This window comes from Natator depressus, chromosome 5 (assembly GCF_965152275.1).
Source record: "Natator depressus isolate rNatDep1 chromosome 5, rNatDep2.hap1, whole genome shotgun sequence".
NCBI classification, from domain to species: Eukaryota; Metazoa; Chordata; order Testudines; family Cheloniidae; genus Natator; species Natator depressus.
The window spans coordinates 100,789,381-100,814,734 of record NC_134238.1 but is presented as its reverse complement, the minus strand read 5'-3'; the positions used below and the strand labels follow the sequence as shown (position 1 = coordinate 100,814,734).

At 42.9% G+C, this 25,354-nt stretch overlaps 1 protein-coding gene across 1 annotated transcript in view; it reads left to right on the top strand.

Moving 5' to 3' along the window:
• Window positions 1–4,570: 4,570 nt before the first annotated feature.
• GLIS3 (GLIS family zinc finger 3) overlaps window positions 4,571–25,354 on the top strand; it is a 259,122-nt gene continuing 238,338 nt past the window's right edge. Inside the window, exons 1-2 of the mRNA XM_074954088.1 lie at window positions 4,571–5,128; window positions 16,328–16,807. Of these exons, the coding sequence (XP_074810189.1) occupies window positions 16,423–16,807 (385 nt within the window). The 5' untranslated portion in view covers window positions 4,571–5,128; window positions 16,328–16,422. The remainder of the gene's footprint in view (window positions 5,129–16,327; window positions 16,808–25,354) is intronic.

The window sequence follows — 25,354 nt, the reverse complement described above, 5'->3', positions numbered from 1 at the left end:
AGGAACTGAGGTGTTCATGCCAATGTCATGTCTCAATTCCAGTTTATCTAAGTATCTTCTATGAATCTAAAAATCCCCTGCAATTTCAGTTGGGTACAGTATTCTTAACTTCCTGTCCCTAAAAGGTCTCATAGGGTCACTGTATACTGTTAAGCAGCTGTTGTGTTTTTTCCCCAAAAGCAATTGCATTTTGTTGAAAAGATTCCTCTGTATGTTTGTGTATAATAGATAATAGGCCTGAATTTTAATGCTCTGATTGCTTTGTCTTAGCAGGAGTGTTTTCTGAATAAGAACACTGCAAAATCAGGCTCATAATTTGTCAAGTACTTTGTGCTTCAAGATGAAAGTGCTATAAAAATGTGTGGTGCTTTTTCATTTGTTTTCTAACACAGCTTTCTCACATGTTGGGTTCTAAATGCATATGTCTTAGCTTCCACTGGTGTGTTCTGTTGTTTTGGTGACTTATTTAGGTTTGCATGGGAGTGGAAGGGAGAAGAGGCTGGCTTTGTTGATGGTGATAGGAATTTCAGAAATCGTACAGAGGTATTCTGAAATAAAGTGGTTGCACTGTAAGGGGGAAAGAGGGAGGCAGGGAGGGAGATGTTGATGGTTACATAGCAAATAAGACTCTTTCTGATGGTTTTGTTTGTAAAATTGGGCCAGGTAGATGGAGAATAAAATTAGCAATCCAAATTCTGTAGCCCTTACTCTGTAATTATTCATGGGGAAACTCTCATTGATTTAACATAAGGACTGAGTCAGAGCTACAGGCTTTGGCTAGTACTTATCAAGCTGAAGAACAAGACCTTGACCCAAGAACTCACATCTAAGTGTGCCCCATTTGTAGGACTAGCTATTAGCTGAAAACTTACCACAGTCAGGTTGAATAAAGAGCTTTGGTTCCCTCTAGTCCTGCCACATCTAGGTGTTAAACATCTAAGTTCAAGGAACAGGAAGAGGTTTCTGGCTGAGAGCTGCTGGAGCGACAAACAATGGGGCGAAAGATGCATGTGCATATATGCTCCTCTCAAGCGTTTCAGTCTGTTTCCTGTGGTGAGACACAAGACTTGCTTTCACATTGAAAACTGGGGAATATAACCTCAGCATTTTGGAATGGATTTAACTTTAATCCTAGGTACGTGCTATTCCTTATTTTACATAGGGTGCACTTCAGTCTTTTATCATTTCACCTTAGTTAATGTAAATTGTATCAGTTACATTACTACTACTACTATTGAAACAGAAGATAAGATCAGAGATAAAATTCAAGAATTAGACTTTTGAATCAGCTAGCAAGATTTTTTTTTTTTTGGTCAAGGTGCCACAAACATCTGAAAGAATAAGCAAAGTTTTTTCCAGCTTTGAGTGCAGAATGCTCAGACTTTACCCCATATTACACTGTAAGAACAGCACACAGGCATGAAAAGCCAGCTAAACCTAAACCATCTATCACACATATCTTTTACCTGGTCCTCTGGTGATGTAGCCACTTTCTCCATTTCCCCATTGCTAGTTTCCCTCTGGCTAAACTAAGCGCTGCCCTTTCCAGGGTAACAGAAGCCCAAAAATAAAATGGTCAGTTTGGACAAAAGAATTCAACAAAAATAATTCACCTCCTCCTCATGTTCCTTCTTACCAGGTGCTTCTCCTGAGGGCACAACTCTCCTGGAGGCTGGTGTATAAGACATATATGACAAAAGGGTCTACACTAAAAATACCTGGTCTTACGCGCTCTGATGGGTTACGACAAGTTGCTACCCAACAGCAACAGGGAATAGTTGAAGAGGGGCTTCCTCCTTCGTTCTAATGGAAGCTCCAATCCTGGGTTTGTGAAAGCACTCAGATGCTCTTTTGGCCTTCCCCAAACTCTGCTTCAGTGCCAAGGGTCATATCCATAACTTACACATACTTTCTGCATAAAACTACAAATGTCCTATATGGCAGTTACACTTAAGATCTAATCCACTCACTGCTGGGGCATCCATATACTTAGCAATAAGTAGACTGGATAACAATGTAAGATTATGGGAACTCTTAATGCATCAATATCTTCATGCAAATTTACTGGACCCAGGAAGCTTAAAGAAAATCGTATGGAAAAGTACATCTCCTCTTGTACATTTCCAGGCTTCTTTAAAATAAAATACAGAAGTAAAAATGAGGCCAGGCTAATGGAAAAAGAGTGTTAGCTCTAATTAGGTCTCAGAAGCCATAGGCTCAAGGTTGGATGAAGGCAACTCTGTGTTCTACACACAGCATGACATGAGCATGAAGCTGCTCCTCCTGGGGCCCTGTTCCTATGCTATGCTATCACGTCAGTGATAATATAAGGTGATGAGTGCACAGTACATAAAAGCAGTAGCACACAGGACTCTTGCAGAGCACTTCCCAATACAAACTATGCATGACTTCCTGCTGAGCAAGCCACAGAAGGAGATCAACACTGGCTCAGGGGTAAGTTAACTCTTTCAGATGAAAGACTGTCCAGATACTAAAGTGTTTTAACATCCCCTCCATTCTGTCCCCTTAGGGAATGAGTGGCAGAGCTACCTCTAGGGAACTCAAGTCTTCTATGCGCTGCTATTCCTGGTTTTAAGGAGAGTCCGTCTCCCCTCCCACAGGCACACAGTCCGTGGGAGTTACTATAGGGCTCTTCCATGGCCATTAAAAGGTGAAAAGGGAGTGAGGCTTAGGAGTGCTGGCTAAAGAGACTGAACTTTCCTAGTCTCATTCACATCAGGGTTATAAACAGTTAATTTCCCCATCAGGTGACAGGATCTTTATCCACAGACTCCAGTGGCTACTCTTACACTGTTTTTCTTAAAACCTTTGCTTCTAAATCCAGGCTGTGTTAGGTCCCACTCCTACACCCCCTGATGTCAATAGCAGCACTCCCACTGCCTTCAGTGGGTGTAGGATCCAGCCTTTAGTTACCATCGGTGAAACCCTAGCCTCACTGAAGTCAATGGAGCATGGACTTCACCCCCATTATTCCAATTGCCTCTCTAGGCCTAAGAGATAAAAAGTAGAACATGCATTTTAAAAAACCAAACCTCTTTTAAAATTCCTGAATTAGTGTTTTCATACATAGTTATGCTGTGCTGCTAAGGTCTGATATCTCTGGAACTTCTAGGACTCCAAGCAAATATTGTGTGTCCCATTGGAAATCGGGCCATCTCCTCTTTCCAAAAGCTTAATGCTCCTCTTTCTATCTATGAAACGTTGTGATATATTAAATCTTAAACGTATCTCTGGTACAAGATTGTACATTGCCTGTCTGGGGCCTCAAGCCAGTGTAATTTTGGAGGCAAACTCCACATTTGGGGGGGAAAGGAAACATTTCTCCATGATTTTTTTTTTTTTTTTAAAGGCAGGTGTTGGCAGCTGCTCAGCAGTTTGGAATGTTAGAAGTAGCCCTGGTGAAGATGGAGTAGGGGGCAGTGTGCTGGTGGTGATATATTTAGTGGGCATCGTACATAGGAGGAGACCATAAATTGCACAAATGCAATTTATCACATGGTTCTGTAGTTCTTTGCACATTAGTGGGCTTGATTCACCCTTGTAGGTGCAGAATTTAAAACCTCCATTGTCTGTGGCGGCAGCTGCATCCACAGTACCACAGCTACCCTTTCTTGGGGATTATATTTAGAGCAGATCCCATCAATAAGAATGCATGATGGTTATCCCTGGGCTTCTGCTCTGATGTACTGCCCCCAGGATCCACAGAAGCTGATTTCATGCTTCTCTAAGGGGCTACCCATACAGGGTAAAACGTGTGTTTTTTTAAAAAAAAAAAAAACATTAGCTAACAGGTTCTAAAAGCCTAGTGAAGACAAGGCAACTTGCATTTTAACAGGTGTTAGCAGCGTATGTTCATGCTGATGTGTTAGTATGCCTTTTATCCTCCTGTAGGCAGGCCCTAATATAGACTGACACTACACACACACGCACCCAGACGGCTTTGTCCACGTCCTAAGATGCACTTGCCTGCTCTGCCTTCCACAGTACCCAGCCACCTGGTTCCACAGGCGAATCCTAGAAGAGAATCAAGCACAGTGTGTGGCTGGGGGTATGCAGTATAAGATGAAGAGGATTTGCTCGAATACCCTGGCTACACTGAGAATCTGAACCAGAATCAAATTTTACAGCTGGATCTGGTTCTTTAATGGGCTGAACCATAACCCTGAGCAAATACCTCTGAACTCTTTTGGGAGGGGTGGTCAGAAACCAGCCTAAGTATTTGGCTGGTCCTTTCTGTGGGATTACTGGGCTTTCCATGTTCTCTGTCAATGTTTCCAGAACCAGGAAGCAGTGCAGGGGGATTACATGGAAACAGATCTACCCTTATTCACACCAAATCAAGTACAACCATAAAGAATGCCCAGGGAGGCAGGGAAGTGTCACCAGCCTGTCAATCGCCTAGTTTCTCTTTCCCAGTCTCCCCGTGTGTGTGAGTCAGAGTGAGTGCCGAGGGGGAGAGACACACTCTGCCTTTGAATTAGCCAACCGGCTGACCAGGAGTTACCCGCCCCCTTGCCCCCTCCCTCCCCTCCTAGGCTCTGGCACTCGGGAGGCTGCTGGCTGGCGGCCCTTAAGCATTCACCCTCCTTCCCTGTACTGCAATCCCCCTGTCCACACAGCATTGATACAACCAGCGGAGAGCACGGGCAGCCCAATTCCTGGCGCTTGCAGCCCGGACCCCCTTCTCCCCAGACAAGCCTGGACAGACAGCACCTCTCCCATCACAGGAACAAAATTACAGCAGTGAGCTAGCAAGGTCACCAAACAAGTCAACTTCATCTTCCTCCCCTACGGACACTGATTGCGGGACACGGCAGTGAGAGGCGAGCCCCTCAAGTTTTGTAAAACCAGATTTCCCCACAAGAAAAGAAAAAGCAACTTTCCCCACTCCTCTCTTTGTATGTCTCTTCCCGAGCCCTGATGGAAACTGTTCATGCTCAAGTGGATAGCCTCTCTCAAGTGTGTTTGAAGGGAACCAAAGTTGCTTTTCTTTATTCAGCTCTCTGCTTGCAAGTAGTTGCTGTCATTCTTGTTTAGAGGAGAGAGAGGCTCTGCCTGGAGAAGGAATATGCACCTTGGGCTTTGTTGTGGAAAACCTGGTTACCTGGTAAGTGGATGCTGCCATAGGAACTTTGCTTGCAGGCGCACGCACACAAAAGTAAAAGCTGACCTATCCTCAAACCAAGCTAAGACACGCACATTAGCAAAAACACCACGGCAGCAGCCGCAATCCTGTGGAGTCTAAACTGTTTTGTATACACACTTTCCCCCTCTCCTTCTTCAGGGGGAAGTGTGTGTGAGAGGGAAAGGTAGAGTGTGCTTTACCGATCAGCTGGGAAGTGGACAGAGTACAGCTTCCCACAAGGAATCTGAAATGTAGCCCATGGCTGTACGTATCGTAGAACGGCAATGTGTAAAAATGAAAGGGGCGGTGGCTGCTTTAATCTGACCATAGGTGGGTGTGAGATTTATTTGCAGGAGGAGGCGAAGGGTTAATTGACAAGAGATGAGGCTCGTGAAATCTTACAGGCAAAGCAAAGGCTTGGTAGTTTGTCAACTAGTAACTAGTGTAAACTTTAGACCGAAGGAGACTTTAGAGAAGAATAAGAACCGGGTGAATGAATGACGTGAGGAATGCTGTATATGTATATGCAGACAATTAAGTCTTCATTAGTTATAGTTTATTTTAAAGTGTAGTTGTAATATAGATTCATTGTTTTACGGAGTGTGTGTGTAAATATAAATGCTGGAGTTGGGGTATGTATACACACCCAACAATTATATGTAAGACCCTTCACCGCTCCGTTTTTGTCAGCTCTCCAGCAAACATATGCTTTTACATTTTATTCATGCCTAGTGTCAAATATTATTCCCATGTCTCATTCCCACTGTAAGGGACTATATCCTGCTTCTCAGCTCCAGTCCTATAAATTATCTGGTGTTTTTCTGCAAACTGCCGAGACTGCTTTGGAAAGCATGAGTCTGCAGCAATCTTCTCTCAGGCTTCAGTGTTTGTTTGTTTGCTTAAATCTTGTGGTGAAGTTACTTCGAAGTTACTCACTTTAACTGAAAAGTCTGCTGTAGCGATAGAGAAATAGCAATGTCTGGAACGTCGGGACAAGCATTCTCTGACTCCGCGGGATTTGTCATCGGGTCGATGATTAAGCCAAGATTTCATAATTTCCTCCTCAAGGTATTAACTCTGGAAAGAAAATGACTGTTTGATGCTCTCCCCTGCGTTTCTTTTGTGGGCAGAGAATAGAGTAAAGCACTTGGTTGATATTCGCAAAAAGAAAAGGAGTACTTCTGGCACCTTGACACTGGAAGTGTCCCTCATTTCCCCTTTGGCAGCTGACCGGTACCTGTATGATTTCGAAATAGATGGTGCATTTAATAGATTAGTACACACGTTGGCAGGGATCGGCTAATTTGCTCTAAGCACGTCAGTGTCTGCTGTACTGAAGTGCCGTATTCAGAGCCCCGCAGAGAGGACAGGAGACCTGGACGCTCGCAGCCCGGTTGAGAAGCCCCGTGGTGCCCCCAGCGGTGTGCAATTCACCTGAGAGGTCATGTCAGTTTACCAGGGCGCCCTCCCTCCTCTAAGCCAGCCTCAGAAGCGAGTTCAAGGCTGAGCCCAGGTAGCTGGTGCGCTCGCTCGGTAGCCAGCGCTGCTGCTAGGGGGCCGCGGGTGGGGGGCTGACCAGAGGCAGCGTGGCTGCCGCTCTGCTTGTACCCTCCCTGCTGCAGTCTCGGGAGCTGGGGATAGTCCCTCACCCAGCCATTAGCCGAGGGCACTGCCCTTCCCCTCCAGCAGGGGACAGTGGAATGGGCGAAGCAGGAGGCAGGGGGAGCCAGGGGGTTCCTGTCTCCCTCCAGCAGGGAGGAGTGGGAGCTGGGGAAGGGTCTCACTCACTGCAGCCAGGGTTGGTGCTGGTATTTCGGCTGCAAACCGGAGCCAAAGGGTGAACAGCCACACCATTGCACCAATGATTTTAGGAAAGGAAGGGGGCTGCAGCTGGTCAAAATAGACGGACAGGTTTCTTTGGAAGCTTTTGTGAATGCTCTCCTGAAAAAACGTTGTCAAAATCTTGAAAAGCTTCTCCCATCTCTCCTTAGAGCCAAATTCTGTCCCTTCCAGATGGTAGAAATCTTCCCCTTTAAAAACAAAATAAAACAGCCCTGCACTTTCTGTAGTCCAGATGCAACCACAAGTGTCACTCACGTCAAAGAAATGCCAGAGAGCCGTTTAATGGTCCCCCAAGTGACAGCTTAATCTTCAGGCCTTTTTGTGTCACTGGTAATTTCTCTTTTGTTAAACTTCGCTAAGTTGTCATTTCTGTTCCATGCTTCAACTGGATATTTTTTTTCTTCTCCCCTGAGACACTAAGATAGTTTCTGACCTTGCTGGAAACTGTTAACTCTTTAATTAAAAGCTTTGGAAAGAGAAAGTGAGAGCAGCTGTCTTACGGTTCCCTCCCCACTCTGAACTCTAGGGTACAGATGTGGGGACCTGCATGAAAGACCCCCTAAGCTTATTTTTACCAGCTTAGGTTAAAAACTTCCCTAAGGCGCACATTCTTCCTTGTCCTTGGAACTATATCGCTGCCACCACCAAGTGAGTTAGACAAAGATTCAAGAAAAGGACCACTTGAAGTTCCTGTTCCCCAAAATATCCCCCCCTAACCCCTTCACCCCCTTTCCTAGGGAGGCTTGAGAGCAAACAAGGTGAGCACAGACCAATATCCCCACTGCTGCTTTTCTTAATATTTCTCACCATTGCATTAGCCACAGTGGGAGATCCAGTGTAGAGGAGTTACCAGTGGTGCCTGTGATTCTATCACCTTGTCATCTATCACCTTGACATCTATGTTCTGAGTCGGGTAGATAACATGGGTGGCAAAACCATACACAGCTGCTGTTGTCCTTTCTGCACTGGAGCTCACCATAGCTAGCTCTGATGGTTGGCAATGGAAGACTGGGGTGGGGGGCACTAGTGTAGACAAGCTAATGGGACTGTGAATGGGGAGTATAGACTTTTCACATGAGTATGGATTTGCAAGACTGGGTCTGTGGCTGTTGACCTCTCCACATCAGAGATCCACAGTCTGCTCACTACAAGTGTGTTTGGAATTAGGTGTCAGACATAGTTCTGCTTAAAACTGACTTGATGAGTTTTCAAACAAGTGGCTGTAATTAGCACAATGTGTGCTCTAATGTGAAAAGGGCTTTAGAGAATAATACACTCTGTGGGTTCGTGTACTCTCTTCAGTACTTTGTTTTCTTTTCTTGTAATGATTATATCCATTTAGATGGAGTCTGAAAGTTAAGAGGACAGATTTTATTCTTAGGTACATCAGTGCAAATTTACTCCAGGGACAGATTCTTGAGTTATTTCAGATTCATACTAGTGTGAATGAGAGAATTCTGTTCCGGGTGATTTAAAATCATTTTTATTCAAATTAATACTTAAATGAATTAACATGGTTTAAAAGTCACTTGTAATGGGTAAGTTCCAGCCATTTAAGGAGGAAAAATGTGGATTTCAGCCTTTAATAGTGACCTAATAGCAATACTATTGTGTGATCCTTGAACTAGAGCCAGATAACCCTAGAAAGGGCTTTATCCTGACCTCCAATTCACAACACACATCCTCATATACTAAGGAAAATCAGCTTCTAAGTTTGGGCCTACTCTCAGCTAAATCTTGTCCCCAGCAGCATCTGTGACACAGAAACTGCAGGAGCCCGCAAGGACCTCTTGGACTCTGAAGCTTCTGCTGCTTCAGAGGAAGAAACCAAAAATTGGAGGCAGACATGTAGCACTTACTGGCATCCAATCTCTCTCCTGTTCAGGGTGAGTTCAGGATTCTAACCAAGTGACTTATCAGGCCTTGGAGATGATGTGAAGGAGGGTAATGACTTTTCACCATTTCAATGGGGGTAATATGTATGGGTTTCTGACTGACTGACTGTGAAAGACTGAGGCCATATTACCTGAAGATCTCTTATGGCTGACAACTTCAAGCTAAAATGGATAGTCAAGAAGCAAATAGGGAAGCCTGTAGGGTGAAGAACAGTGTTATTGTCAGAGGGGGAGCTTTGCTAACCAATTTGAGTGGCTATCATGACAGCTCTGTCCCCTTCCAACACCCCCTTACCCAAACATAAGTGAGTGGTGTTGGTTTTTTTTAAAGACCTGTGCAAAAAAGATAGCAAGGAGAGAGTCTGGAGGAAGTCTGGTTTGTGAGTGTTGATGAGGAGCTTAGGGAAGGGGTGCTGGAAAGCTGCATTCCTACAAGGGCAGAATTTTATGGTTGTGGTTGTTATCGGAGGTATATGTTGGTTGTGCCAGTGGTGAGATGTGTGTCTCTGGGTGGAGGAGTAGAGAATAGGGACTGTTAGATGCCTTCACTTCCAGTCTTCTTGCTTTCGTGGCTTTGTGTTAGGTAATGTTACGTGCAGAGCAATATAAACTCACACATTATGTAGTGGTTTTGTATATTAATACTTTTGTCAGGAAATCTTTGGTTCATAATACTTCTATCCTGGTTTGTTGAGATGCACTGCAAAAAATGCATAACATAAGATTAAAAGTCTGAATATCTCCAGAGAGAAGACACTTCAGAAAGAATCAGTTTTTTTTCTGAGTATCTTCCAAACAATGAATGCATAAGAGCTGCAACAGAATGAGTCAAATAGCATAAGAATATGAACCCTGAATGTTCAATATTTCTGATAATTTAAGTTAGACCGATCAAATATTATTGACCTATTCTCTTATAGGGACCCGGTCTTGCACTTCTCACTCAAGCAAAACTACTATTGACTTTGTTGGGAATTTTTTTCTAAATAGGGATTATAGGATCAAATTGTACAGGTGAGATTTTCAGACACTCAGCATGGGTCTAACTCGACTTCTGTTGAAGTCAATGAGTTTTATCTTTCCATAGGATTATCCTCAATGTATTTATATTGCGTATGCATACTGTAGTAGAGGCACAGATATTTGTGAATTCATCTTTTGTTTCTCTTTATGAAGGAATTGATTCAGTTTTTCCAGTCCTGCAGCTTGAATTAAACTCCTACTATGTGGTTTACTGAGAGTAGACTCATGAGTCAGACATGTGGATTTTGAGTAACTGTTGTCATGTTGTTAGTAACAATGATGTCAGCTAAATAAAATACAGTTTTAAAAATAGTGGGCCTAATCATGTTTCTGCAGACATCAGTGGGAGGAAGGATAGACCCAAGAATGGACTTTACCCATTTTTAAATGTTATTTTCAAACTATAAACAAAATAAAATGCTCATGTTTATATCACATATCTGATGTTACAGTAAAGCAAAATCCGTCCAATAAATTAATACAATCTCAGGACAGTTTTAATTTTATTGGTAATATTTTTGCGTTTCTAAATTCTGAACTGGTAAGTCTAGTTGATTGAAGATATTACATTTAATACATTTGTATTTACATGTTTCAGTTATAATTTTGTATTCCATGATTTCTTTGATGCAGTGTACTTACATTTTTCATGATTAGTATGGTCAGAAGGATTTTTTTTTTAAACCATGTTGCAGGTGGTTATGGATCTGATTCAACGGTCAGTTACTCTTCAGCAGAACATTTAAGCATGCACTTAAATTTTAGCATGTGCTTAAGTCCCATTGACTTGTAGTTAAGCACATGTTTTAGTGCTTTGCTGAGTAGGGATGGTCTTAAGCACACACTTAAATGCTCTTCTGAACTGGTCCCTGTGTGAATAATAGATATGACTGAAACATCATGAAATGATAAAAATCAGTGACATATTATAATACTTAGCTATAATCTATCTGGATGAACAGACTAAACTGTATATAAAAGATTCCATAGCATCTAGTCGGATAATATTTCTGAGTGGTAAAGACCATACAGTAGAATGCATATGGATATAAATCTGAAGCCACACACAAATAATAGCAGGGTTATGCAAGCATAGAAATGTAGGCCTAAAAGGGACCTTGAAAAGTCATCAAGTCCAGCCTCCTGTACTGAGTCAGGACCAAGTTAATCTAGATCATCCCTGACAGGTGTTTGCCCAACCTGTTCTTAAAAACCTCCAGTGACAGGGATACCACACCTTTGCTTGGAAGCCTATTCCAGAGCTTGACAACATTTATAGTTAGAAAGTTTTTCCTAATATCTAAGCTAATTCTCCCTTGCTGCAGATTAAACCCATTTCTTCTTGTCCTACCTTCACTGGATGTGGAGAACAATGGATCACTCTCCTCTTTTCAATATTTGAAGATAGTTATGAGGTCCCACCCTCAGTCGTCTTTTTTCAAGACTAAACACGCCCAGTTTTTTTTATCCTTTCCTCAGAGGCTTCCTGATCAGAAGAGGGATACTGTACGCACAATGTTGAGGGAGATCAAAGAGCAATTAAGGCATTATCTATATGGTTAATGGAACCAAAATAGCAATATCTGTTGTACTTTACATCCTAAGTTATTTCAGTTTAAGTCTCTGTGTGGACACTCTCTCTCTCTTATTTTTGTATAACAGTGCTTTTATAGCAATATAACTTGTTTCCTTATCAGTTTAACAAAATCAATGTAAAGACACCGAAATAAGAGAGTGTGCACACAAAGACTTATGACTGATATAGCTTCATTGATTTAATTTGCCATGTACACAAGCACTAAATGCAACAGAACTAGCAAAGGATGACTTCAACTACTACAGATATAAATTGGTCAAATGTCACAATGGGGCAAGGTTTAGAGAAGCAATTTCTCAGCTGCATAAATGGTGGCTTCCTGGAACGCTGATTTGAGTGCACACAAGGGTCCTTCTCCAAATTAGCCTGAAGTGACACACAAGAGTTGGTCTAAGATGTAACACTTGTTGACTGATTATGTAATAATGACCCCAATAAAATTAATTTCACCATCGCTGAGAGAGAAGTCATAACAAAATCTAGGCCAGTGGATTTACCAGTGAAGAAGGGAATTTAAAAATACCCTACAGTAAAAAGTACAGAAATTAAAATCCTTATGTTTGGCATGGAGGCTACAAAATTATATGTAAACAGTCACAGAAGTCATGTACACCATTAACCAAAAAAGGAAATAGGATGGGCTGGAGGAAAAAACAAACAACAACAACAAAACCCCCACCAGGGTTAAATGGCATAGTTCAGGAGATTATTTAAACCAAACAGGTATTCTGCAGAAAACAGAAATCCAGCCCCAGGGGAAGCCAATAGAATGCAGCATAAACTATGCCAGGTAAAGTGTAAGATGGAAATGAGGGTGAAGAGGGAATTTAAATAGTAAATAGCCAAAGACATTAAAACATTCTCAAAGTATATCAAAATCAGGAAACCTATGAGAGAATCAGTGGGTCTGCTAGGCTAGCTGGGAGTAAAGGGGAGAAAGGGTACTAGCCTGGGACTCAGGAGACCCATCTTCAGTTTCCTGCTCTGCCAAATATTTTCTTTGTAACCTTGGGCAAATCAGTTAGTCTTTCTGTGCGTCAATTTCCCATGTGTCAAATGTGAATAATAGCACTTTCCTATCTCACAGGGATGTTGTGAGGACAAATACATTAAAGATTGTGAGGCAGTCAGATACTATGGTTGTGGGGGGCAGGTAAGTACCTGTAACAGAAATATGGGGAAACTAAGGAAGAAATTGCAGAGAAGCGAAATGACTTATCTGCAATTGCCTTCTCCACAGAGGATATTGGGGACCTCTGCAGGTGCTGTAAATTTGCTGCAGTTCAAAATATAACTTATGTATATGTATGAAAAAGGAAACAGAGGCAGAGATGGTGAAAATTAAATTAGATTTTTTTAAATTGGCTTATTTTTGAAAATTTAAGGTGTTTTTAGTAGCACACATAATTATATTTTAAAATATATACTTATTTTGACAGTGTCCCTTTAATATTGTTGACTAATGGGTGTGTTTTCTTCCATGCACATAAATCTCAATCAGTACTAAAAGAAGTTACACATGACTATCAAAAGAAGAACATCAACTTAAGTATAATTGAAATTAATGAATTATATTGGTACAATGGTTAGCTTGAAATCCAGTGATGTATAGTAAACTTTTTCTGTAAGTGTGAAAAACAGTAACAGATGATAAAAGTACAACAAAAACAAATCCGAGTATTGCGGTTTATTGTAGCATACAGTATTACAGAAAAAATAACAAGGAAATCAGAGTATTAAAAACACGTGGAATATATTGCCCTGGATTTGATAGGGCCCTTTAGGTGTGTGTATATATATTGTGTAGAAATATTCTTCCGTCAATTAATCTAAATACACTGTTGCTGAACAAAACGAATAAACCTGTCATGTATAATCTCCTCTTTATTATGTTTGTACTTTTCTAATGTAGTTAAAAATTATAGACAAGAATGATTTTGACTTGCTGCTGATTTATACTGCTGTAGTGTATAGCCTTGCCAACAGCATGACAGCTTTTTGTTTATAAGTTCTTTTCTAAAGAGCCAGTCACCTGTGTTAGGGCAAAGTACATTCTGCTTACTAAAATGAACCTTGGGAATCTAAGAACATTCAGCTCTGTCTGTCCTTGGTTGAGTTGCAAAATGTGAATTATGCTGCAGCCATGCATGAAAATAAATGATATTGCTTTTTAACCAATATGTTTTCTAATTTACATTCTTGTAATATAAAAAATAACAATGAAAAATAAGGGAATAGGATTAGATTAGACCCTTTGTTATCGAATAACAAACTGAAATATGTGTGTGCAAGTGTGTATATGTGTGTGTCTAATTGATATATATTAAACGTTATGTATATAAAATACACATGCGCACACACATGTGCGCGCACGCGCGCGCACACACACACACGCTTGATCTTCATGGAGCTGAGACCTAGGATCCCAATTCACCAAAGAAGTTAAGTGTATGCTTTTTTTGGGTAGATCAGGGCCATAGTGCTTAGACCTTGTAGGATTGAAGTTCTTAACTCTAAGCATGTGAGTAGAGTAGTCAGCGATGGCTCTCTGGGTACCTGGCACTGAGAGTCACCTTGTTACCCCTGCCTCCAGCATGAGGGAGTCTTGATAGTGGTAACTGGGTGTTAGCTCCCTGACATCACCAGCCTTTCAGCTACTCAAACACTCTTCTGTGGCCTATGCCACCCCGTCTCTGTCTCGCAGGTTAACAAGAGATGCACCCGAGTCCCCTTGAAGTGTTCCCCTGTGATATCTAGCTTCTGACGCTGGCTACTCACAGAAACCCCAGAGCCTCTGCCCCAAAGGAGCAATATGCCCCAGTTTACTGGTCAGACTTTAAATCACCACTCCTGTATAACACACCTCACATATGAGCACTTATACTAAAACAAAAATAGCTTTATTTTAGAAAGAGTAGAGATTCAACTAGAAACAATACAGAGTGGTAGAAACAAATGGTTACAATACAAATCAAAATCCTAAAACACGAACCTGGGTCTACCCTTACTAACAGTTACATTTCCTACCTAATAAAGTAGTTTTCTCTTCAGAGTTCAGTCTGTTGCAGAGATGGTTGACTTTACAGAAACAGGATCCAAACATTCATGAAAACACCCTTTCTCCACAAGATATTTCCTCAGTGAATGAATTCAGAGTGTCTCTCCACACTCTGTGATATACTGAAACAATCTTTTGTCTCTGGCAGATTCTCTATCTATCGAAACATTCCTTTTTGTTTTGTTTTTTTAACACTTCTAGCTGGTTTTGATTGTTTCCGGTTGTCTCTGATGCCTTTCCATTGGTAGTCTTGGGACGGAGTAAGGCTAGACAATTAGTCTTGCATTACACCACCAGCTAACCAAAGAGTGGTGAGAACTCCATTCTGTCTGAATGGGTCATCACCAAAAAAATATTATTCCATGGTGACTAATTTTTACTCCAAGACCATAAAGCATATTTTCAATATAGTTACATTATTCCTTAAATATTACCTGTACATACATCTTGCAATGATAATGAGTCTTCACAAGTTATGAGTTTTCTCTAGATACTTCACTTTATGGATAAATACCCTGAAAGACATGTGTTTGGTGTAGTGAGTTTGTCAGGTATGAGATGAGAGTTTGCAAAGAAAAGGGGGCCCTTTGCAAAGTGTCCTCTGTGTCACATAGTCCTATGGACTTCAATCATGAACCATCTAGCCCAGTGTCCTTTGATTTCAGTGGGGCTACTCATGTGTTTAAGTGTTTTGCTGGATCAAGGCCAGGGTTCTTAGTCATTTGCAAGATAGAATCCTGTGTGTCTGGATGAATATAAACGTGTGTAATTTGAGCCTCAGTTTTGTGTGTGAAAACTGCAATTGTGCAAAACAGTTAGCTAGATATCTAAGTCCTTAATCAGTAGAACACTTAAGCATATTCTTACATTTAAACACCTGAATCTGGTTGTTAAAATTAAGCATGTGCTTAAGTGTTTTGCTGAACTGGGACCCAAATTATCCCATTTGTGTGATATCTTTAACAACCTGATTTGCCTCCACAAATGCTGCTTCTGTTCACAGATCTGTTTGTGTGTGTGTATATGTGAACATTCATAAAAATGTAAGTGGAAAAATACTCTGGGAAAAACTTGGACTTGTACAATTAAAAGGCTGCCTTTGAAAATTTGGCCCTATGCTTTATTAGGACATTAAAAACAATCTGAATCTATAAGATTTACATCTTGATCCACCTTTGCAATGATTGCAATTATTTTTTATGAAATTAGCACAGTAGAGCACTCTTACAGTATTTTTTTCTAGTGAGTCCCATGCTGTGTAGTAAAGAAAAAGCCCTCTGCAATCTGTTCTGCTGTATTTCTGATCTTTAGAATGTCAACTGGCATCTCTTTAATGTCTTGTATGTGTCTGAATATTGCTTGGCTGCTGTGTTTTTGGTTTTCAGCACCTTTTTAATCAACAGACTGAAGAGCTGGCAGAATGGGATAGTGGTGCTCATCCTGGTGTTGACTTCCACTCAGCCCCTGCTTTTCAGTCCAGGCTGACTTCCTTGACTTGCTCAGCATTCACTCCCTTTCTGGCTAGTTTATCTAGTATGAAGACAGCTGACCCTATTGTAAACTTCTGCTTTTGAAGGGGCAGGCTTTCTTATTACTATTCTGAGTCATCATTTAGCTTTGTCCTCTCTCTTTGATTGCCTGTATATTGCTCACACTTTGCTGATCATAGTCAATATTTTTTCATATAGTTAAATATTGTGAACAGTCCTGTCATCATATATTATTTACTACAATGTAAAATATTTTTATTTATGTATTTTTAACAGGCTTAATCACTATGGATAACATACTGACCTTGGCCTGATGTCATTGATACCTGTGGATTTGTATAACACATTTTGATCATTGCAACTACTTGACAATGAATGGGAGGTCATGCAGTATGAACCACCGGATCTCGGGTACTCCCCATGGTCCTGGGATGATCAACGGACAGCAAATTCCACCTATAAGAGTTCATGCAGGAACACCCTGCCCATCTTCAAATAGCAGCACCCCAAGGCCAGCTATTGGAAACTTGTCTACCAGCCTCCATTTAAAGATGCCCCTGGGAGGAGGAGTAGCTCCTCAGAGCAACATCACTGACAGTACCATCCACCTCCCTGCTTTAAGTCCCAGGAGACAAGTGGTTACAAATGGGAAGCCTTTATTCCAAGTCCCACAGCCTCCAGGGCTGCCAGCACCACAGTCTTTAAAACCAAAGCAGCAGGAGTTTGGGAACATCTTCTGCCCAAGCACAATTAAAGGTAGGAGCGATTTTTCTAATTATGATCCTTCCTTTGCTGCTATCTCATGCTTAACAGTATTGGCTAAAAATTTAAATAGTTCATAGTTTGATTATTACCACAGGATTTCCAGTATCTAGTGATTGCCCAGAATTGTTGTATGGTGCAGTTGGTAATTTTATTTGCTTTTATAGCAAAGTTGTGCAAGTGCTACAGGAAAAATTCTATAGTGGATGTAAGAGCACAACTGCTCATTGATGGAAGCAGCAATGTTGTCGATGTTTTTGAAGTGAGTGTACTGCACAGTATGTAAAACTCTTTAGATACTTTGAAGGGCTACTGGCCACTGAGCACCCTTCAACCATGACTTACTGATTGGGAACCATTGTATGCGTCATGTGACGCAAACCTCACAAGGTGTGGAGTTCAGTTCTATTTGGATAGGCATTTGCTACTTCAGAGGCTTATCTGAACTACATGAAGCTCTGGAGCCTGCAAAACAAGGCTTGAACTGGGGGATTTGTTTCAGGTTGGAAATAGTGAGCACCATTTTAGGTATTTTGGCACCTTCCCTTCCTGTCCTGGAAGTTCAGAGAATTCCAGATTGAATGAAAGAAAAAAGTTACACTTTTCCAAACATCAGGAAAAGTTTTTGGGTTGAGAGGGGGTGGGGTGGGGTATCCTATTTATTCCAAGTGGGTTGCTTCAGCTGTCTCTTGCTTTTCACAACTTTACTCTAAGTATGTGGCTGCAGTATTTGAGGCGTTTCTTGACTATAATGAATATGCCATGTCTACATCTGCTCATAACAGGCATATTGGGCATACTGGATTTTTTGGAAAACTTTCCCTGTTCTTTTACAGTAAGGGATAAAGTGGGTTGAAAAGTCAGGATCTTTTCTTTGGCATGGAAGGAAAAGCAGAAAATTTTGGGCTACCCAGGTATGTGAATTGCTTTTAGTAAAGTTATATAGGTATTGGTGCTGAAGTCAAGAAAAGAAAACGGTAACAATCTCCATTAAAAGATGCTTGCTCAAGATACTAGTAGTTCTATAAAGGATACATTTCTATTTTGTAACTATGTTGAAGAAGTTCAAAAGGAAATGTTGTTCAAAATGGTACTCACCTTCTGTCCTATTAAGAGTAATGTTTTGTAATGCATTTGTGTATGGTAAGACTCCATAACATACAGTGTTTTTTTTTTTCTTATTCTCTGGATAAGAAAGGCAAGTCTGAACAGGCACTATTGTATGTCTCTTACTTTAGTTAAGTATTACCTTACTTCATTTGTGGCACTGATTGCATAACATGGCTACAAGTACAGTGTTAAAGCATCTAATAAAGAAAATATTGGACATCAGGGGATTTTTCAGTACATAAAAATATTACAAAATAGACAGAATTTATTGTTAGATATGTGTGTATTTAACAGCACTTTGTGAACAATCAGTTTCACTTTTTTTTTTTTTTTTTAAATCTACCCCCACTCTGCAAAAGGATATTCACTAGTAACAGCATCAGCAAAGCTGAAAGTGACACTTAAGAGGCAGCAGGCAGGAGTGGGCTGAGAGAAAAGGGATTAGGGCAGGAGGGAAGAGAAGTGGGTCTGGGCCTGTTTGGTATTGCTTTGAGGCCTGCCTAAAAGACCCTTTGAAATATCAACAGGGAGTAGAAAAGTTTTATAATTAAAATAAATAATAATTACCAAAACTCCAGGATATATTCTTTAAAGGGAGTTCTCTCGGGAAAGTAAATTTTAAAAATGTATCGTTTTCTCATAATCAAGTTGACCTCATCCCTTTAAAGTGTAGTTATGCTCAGAAAAATGACTCTGTATAAATGGCATGCCATTACGTAACATATCTGCTCCCTACATCTCTTTCAGTTGATTGCTGTTTATTTTTTTGGCAAAAATAAGTATTTTCTATATTTTTCTCTTATCCCTACATTTACATAGTCAACAGTTATGTGAAAATAACCTGGATGTTGTTCTGGCCTGTACATCAGCTGCAGAACTGTTAACTAAGTTGCAGACTCTTTGTGAATGGTAATAATGCAAGAACCAAAAATAAACAAGCGTGACTTTTATATCCCGTGGTGAGATTGTAACTCTGGAACTTAGAAAAAAACCTTTCAATTTGGAAATGTCATAAAGTTGATCTTGAAATCATTGTGTGACCATAATCATGAAACCCACAATGCCGTTTTTAGAGTTACTTCTCAGCATATAACCATACTGCAAGATTAGCCAATAATTGGCAACAGAATGCTGTGCTCTCTATTTGAGGAGCAATTACCTCAACAGCTAACCATAACATAGTAGGATTTTCAGGGTAAAATCTCAGTAGAAAACGTCTATTTGGGAATAGGGAGACTATTTTTATGCTTCAGTTCTGCCCCTTATGTTGTGTGTTAATTTCACATTCTGCACGTAAACTCCTGTCTAGAAACCTCTGTATCAGAAATGTAATTAATGCCCTTACATCTACTCTGTAACCTTCTCGGAGAAGGAGCTATCTTTATTCTATTGGTAAAGCATCATATTTGCCTATGGCACTGTTTGTGGATGTTCAAAATGCTGCTGCAAAGATCATTCTCCTGGAACATCTCTATGTCCATCTCACCCCCTTCCTTGCAGCCCTCCACGGGCTGCCTCTTCTCCATTGCAACAAGCACAAACTACTTGTCTGCACTTTTGAGGTCTATAGCCCCAACCCACCTATTGTCTCTTAATATTGAGATATTAACTGTCGTTCCACTAATGATGCCAGTCTTGACTGCCCGTTTTTATAATATTCGTACAAGCACCTCCATGCTTTCACCCATGCTTCCCCTAATGCATGGGAGGAGCTCATTGTAAATACTGAAAAAGACACTTCATTATCCTCCTTCAAATCCCTCCTTAAAACTATGCTTTTCAGTGATGCCTCCAAAAATCTTGATAATGGTTAGGCAGCTGATTTGCTGTGACCACTGTTGTCATGCTGGACAGTGTCAACTCATTGGGCATGGCTAAACTTGCAGATGTAGAGTGCTTTGAGTTAAACCTGGCTTCGGAGAGCGCAGCAGGGAAAGCACTGAAGTCTGTCCCCACTGACAGCTGCAAGCACAGTGGTGTTGCCACATTTGAGGCACTTGCAGAGGCATTGGGAGTGGTGCATTATGGGCAGCTATCCCACACTGCACCTCTACCCATTCTGGTGCTGTGGCTTGTGGGAAGGGGGCAGAGGGGGGCGGGGCATTTTGGGTCCTGTCCCAACACCCCGTGATGCATCGGTTCACATCCCAGCAATCCGTGTGTTTCCGTCCAATTTGGTGCCATCTTTCAACGTTTCTCGTACTGTGCGCTCTGTCTTCCCTTTCTGTCTGTGGGAATGGAGCCTGAACTGCTGAGGAGTATGCTGACGAGTCTCGCCAGCACGTCCCATTTGGCAGTCGAGTTACTCCTTATGATCCAAAGTGACAGTGAGAACTCCGATGATGATATAGACTCGAGTAACGCATATGACACAAGTTTGCTTGTGGCATTCACAGACATGCTCACCACCATGGAACGCCGCTTTTGGGCTCAGGAAACGAGCACTGAGTGGTGGGATCACATCGTCATGCAAGTCTGGGATGACGAGCAGTGGCTGCAGAACTTTCGGATGAGAAAAGCCACTTTCATGGGACTGTGTGCTGAGCTCGGCCCCACCCTGCGGCGCAAGGACACGAGATTGAGAGCTGCCCTGACGGTGGAGAAGCGGGTGGCTATTGCAATTTGGAAGCTGGCAACTTGAGACAGCTACTGATCGGTCGCTAACCAGTTTGGAGTAGGAAAGTCGACCATTGGAATCATGTTGATGCAAGTTTGCAGGGCCATTAATCGCATCCTGCTCAGAAGAACCGTGACTCTGGGTAACGTGCATGACATTGTGGATGGCTTTGCACAAATGGGTTTTCCTAACTGCAGAGGGGCGATAGATAGCACACACATTCCAATTCTGGCACCAGCCCACCTAGCCTCCGAGTACATTAATCGGAAGGGGTATTTTTCTATGGTTCTCCAGGCGCTTGTGGTTCACCATGGGTGTTTCATTGACAGGAATGCAGGCTGGCCCAGAAAGGTGCATGACGCACACATCTTTCGGAACACTGGCCTGTTCAGGAAGCTGCAAACCAGGACTTTTTTCCCAGACCAGAAGATCACCGTAGGGGAAATCAAAATGTCCATTGTGATCCTTCGAGACCCCATTTACCCTTTAATGCCGTGGCTCAGGAAACCCTACACAGGGAGCCTTGACAGCAGCAAGGAGCAGTTCAACAACAGGCTGAGCCAGTGCAGAATGACTGTAAAGTGTGTTTTTGGCCGTTTAAAGGGCCGCTGGCGCTCTCTGTATTGGAACCTGGATCTGGCCGATGACAGCATCCCCGCGGTTATATCGGCATGCTGTACCCTCCATAACATTTGTGAAGGGAAGGGTGAACGATTCACTCAGGCATGGAACTTGGAGGTTCAACACCTGGAGGCTGAATTTGAACAGCCAGAGAGCAGGGCTATTAGAGGGGCCCAGCGCGGGGCTGCAAGGATTAGGGATGCCTTGAGGGAGCAATTTGAGGCTGAAAGCCACCAGTAATTTCTGGTGCCCTGCACGGGAGTGAAGTGCAGTGGTTCCAATGTTAGTAGGAATCTGTGTTTGCTGCGCTGACTTGCAGTGCCTGTTGCTTTCCTGGGCTAAGGTATCTTTTACTTTATGCAATAATGTTTTCAAAGCCAAAAAATTCATTTATTGAAAAGAAACACAACTGCTTGGGAAACAAAAAGGGCAAGGGGGTGGGGTGGGGAATGGTACAATCACAGATTTGTGTATGGTCTTGTTATCATACTCAGCCTTCCTGTCTGGAGTGCTGTGCAATGAGTGCTGCACTTCAGGATGGCTATACTGCATGGTGATGGGGGTTGAGTGCAGTGGGTAAGGGTCGTAGTTTTCAGGGCTGGGTGGTGAAGCTACAGGTGTTGGAGGCAGCTGGTGGCGATAAGAACCTGGATGTTGGGGAAAGTGTGTTGGAGGTGACATGGGGGCACAAGGGAAAGCGTTCTAGGACAAGGGCTGCCGGGGGGAGGGGCGGGGCAGCAGCTCCGGGTAGTGCTCCGCCTGCATGGCTACGAGCACCTGGATAGAGTCCGCTTGGCGCTCCATTATGCTTATCAGCTGATCGATGCTTTGCTGCCGGAGCACCGCGTTTTTGTGCCGGTGCTCCTCATTCTGCTGGCAGATCCTCCTGTCACTGTTTTGCCACTCCTGCACTTTGATTTTCATTACTTGAATGCTGCATTACTTCATGCAACATGTCTTCCTTGCTTCTACATGGCCTCTTTCTGATTCTTTGGAGTCTTTTGGCTGGTGATAACATGGACGGCTGAGATCTCAAGGCTGCATCTGTAAAGGCAAAATGGAACACTTAACAGAGGCAGCATTGTTCATACCAGACATAGCAATGGTTCCCCCATACTTAAGAGCAAGCACAGTCTACACATAATTTGCCCATCCCAAAGCAAGTGCACATAACCCACGGAGCCCCAAAATGGTGAGTAAGCACAGGGTCAAGCGTGACTGACCATTTCACGGCTTTACTGTCCTCTGGGTTTCTGTGCCTTGGGGAGAGCCAACAGCAGCAGGGGGCCCCTATACTGAACACTGTCCCCACATTTTCCACAGGAGTTCATCCTGGAAGATATCTCACTGCTGAGGGTGACCAGGGAAGCAAGGGAGGGTCTTCTAATAAAATATGGCTTCTGCCCTGGCCCATACGCAGCTTGCCTGTGTGCAGCAATGGTCCCCCCCGCTCCTCACGGCACAGTGGCACGGACAAGTTAGCCTTATTGGGACAAGGACCACAGTGGTTCTCCCAAGAAACCTGCCCAAGCACATTGCCCAAGTTCTGGATGAGACCTTTGAAAAGATCACTGAGGCCAATTACCGCGATGTGAGAGAGCAATCAGCGCCCTATTCTGCATCTAGGCATGCATGCAGCCCTAACCCTCCTTGCCCCAAGAGCCCGAACCGAATAACTTCCTTCCCAAAATAAGAGCTGCTTACTGGGAACCTTCTCTGGTGTTTGTCCTTCCCCAAGCACCAGCCGCCACAACTGGCTACCTTCCTCCTGGCTTGAGAACAGCTCCTGGCTGCATGTATCTAGGGATACCAGGGTGTCTCCCTCCTCCTCAGCACCCTTGCTCCCGCTTTCCTCCTCCTCCTGCCTTGTTGAACTGGGCTCTGAAGTGTCCATGGTGGTACTCGGAGTGGAGATGGGGTCACCCCCAAGTATCACGTCCAGCTCTTTGTAGAAATGGCAGGTTGCAGGGGCAGCACTGGAGCATCTGTTTGCCTCACGGGCTTTGCAGTAGGCATTCTGCAGCTCCTTTACTTTAACCCTGCACTGTAGTGCGTCCCAGTCATGGCCCCTTTCCATCATGTCCCTTGATATCTGCCCGAAGGTACTGTAATTCCTACGGCTGGAGTGCAGTTGGGACTGGACAGCTTCCTCCTCCCAAACACTGATGAGGTCCAGCACCTTGCCATTGCTGCATACTGGGGATCGCCTGGCGCGTGGAGGCATGGTCACCTGGAAAGATTCGCTGAGAGCACTCCATGCCTGGCTGAGCAAACAGGAAGGGGATTTTCAAAATTCCCAGAGAATTTAAAGGGCGGGTCTGACAGTTGGTCACCTGAGGGCAGGGCAGTGGAGTTCAAAGTGATGACCAGAGTGGCTAGAACAGGCATTGTGGGACACTTCTGGAGGCCGATCACAGTGCACTAACAGAGCTGGGGTCCACACTGGCGCCGCAGCGCTCCAGCTGGGGCGCGCAAAATGTTATTCCCCCTTGTCAAGGTGGAGTACCAGGAGCGCTGTAGCCGCGGAGTCAGAGCGCACTACGTGCCTTGCCAGTGTGGACGGGTAGTGAGCTAGTGCGCCTGGGGCTCCTTTTAATGTGCTCTAACTCTCAAGTGTAGCCAAGCCCATTGTTTCCTTGTGCTCCCCACTTCTGTTTTATTTATCCACCTTTTGTCTGTAGTCTTGCAAACTCTTCAGGGTAGGAACTGCCTCTTTGTTGCATGTTTGTATGATAGTAGCTCCTAAAGGTGCATGTTAGGGTCTGAACCAAAGCCCATTGACTTCAGTGGGCTTTGATAAAGCCCGTAGTGTTTTTATTGTAGTGACAGTTTTTGAACTAGAAGGACATATACACATAGTTTATCACCAGCCCAATTCAAAGCACCATCAAGAGACTAATAAAATAACTCAGAAGGAACACAAAGAATGTGGTCATACCACTACTGCTCTGAATAGCCTCATGGTTTTCTTTGGTCTGACAATTTTTATCATTGTTTGTCAGAGAATTTTATTAGAGTCGAATGAGTTTGAAGAATAAAGTGAAATAAAGGTCTATTCTGGGTAGGATTTTCAAAAGGGTTCAGCTTTCAGGGCTATCTCTAATGCCACTGAATGGTAAAACTCCCATTGACTAATAAAAACAGAGTTAGGCCAACACTGAGTGTTTTTGAAAATGCTCCCCAATGAACTTGGTTAGATGATGAGAAACAGGAGTCAAAATATTCAAAACAGTGAGGGGATTTAATTTACGCATCTTCTAACCGCTGGCCAGCTTTGAAAATCTCAACTAGAAACTTAATTTTTGTTGTTAACTTGGGCAAACCCAGGGCCTGCCCCACTGAAGACAATGATAAAACTGCCCCTTATCTTAATGGAAGCACAGTACTGAGCCCTCTGTCTTGAAACTCCAACAGCATCTGCCTTTTACTAATAAATGGGTGATGTAGTCATGGCTAAGACTTTCAGCAGCTCTGAAAACCAAGAGTCACTCCCAGCTCACTGAAAGCAGCATTTAGGGCACAAACGGTGCTTCACTGTGGGACAAACAAGTAAAAGAACTAGTTGTACACTGCTGCTAGAGGGAGTTCCATTTCCATAAGTTCCATGCTTGGAACCTCCTGTTCTTGGAGTCCCACTGGGCTTACAGTCATCAGAATGAGGTGGTATGTAAGCCCTATTCTGGCCTGGTAAACGGACCTGTGTCTTTTAGGGGATAGTCTCATCTTTTCATGTTCCAAGCAACAATCCCACAAGTACTCGAACTCAACAATGCCTCAATAAAATTATTGAGAAGATGTGCGGGTGAGACAGAAATCTTCTTAATCATGAATTTGCGCATTGATGCACTCAGATATCACACGGTACAAAAAATAAAAATCGCTCTGAAAATGATGAGTATTTAAAGAAAGGGTCTATGACTTTGCAGTTTTTCCTGCAATGCTGGTGAAAACTTTGCCGATTACAAACTTAGGGCTGGATTTTCCAGTCCAGTCAGGCCAGCACAAAGTGGCCTTAAAGCAGCAAAAGATGGCTAATGGAGAATTCCCCCCAGGCAGGGAAGCTCTTTGCTGGCATACAGTTGATGGAGGTGGCTGTTCTGCTGCGACACCACCCTCCCCCCCCATGTCCAGCGTCAGAGGAAAGGGGGGGTGCACAAGGGGCAGGGCATGGGCAGGACCAGAAGGGGAGGGAG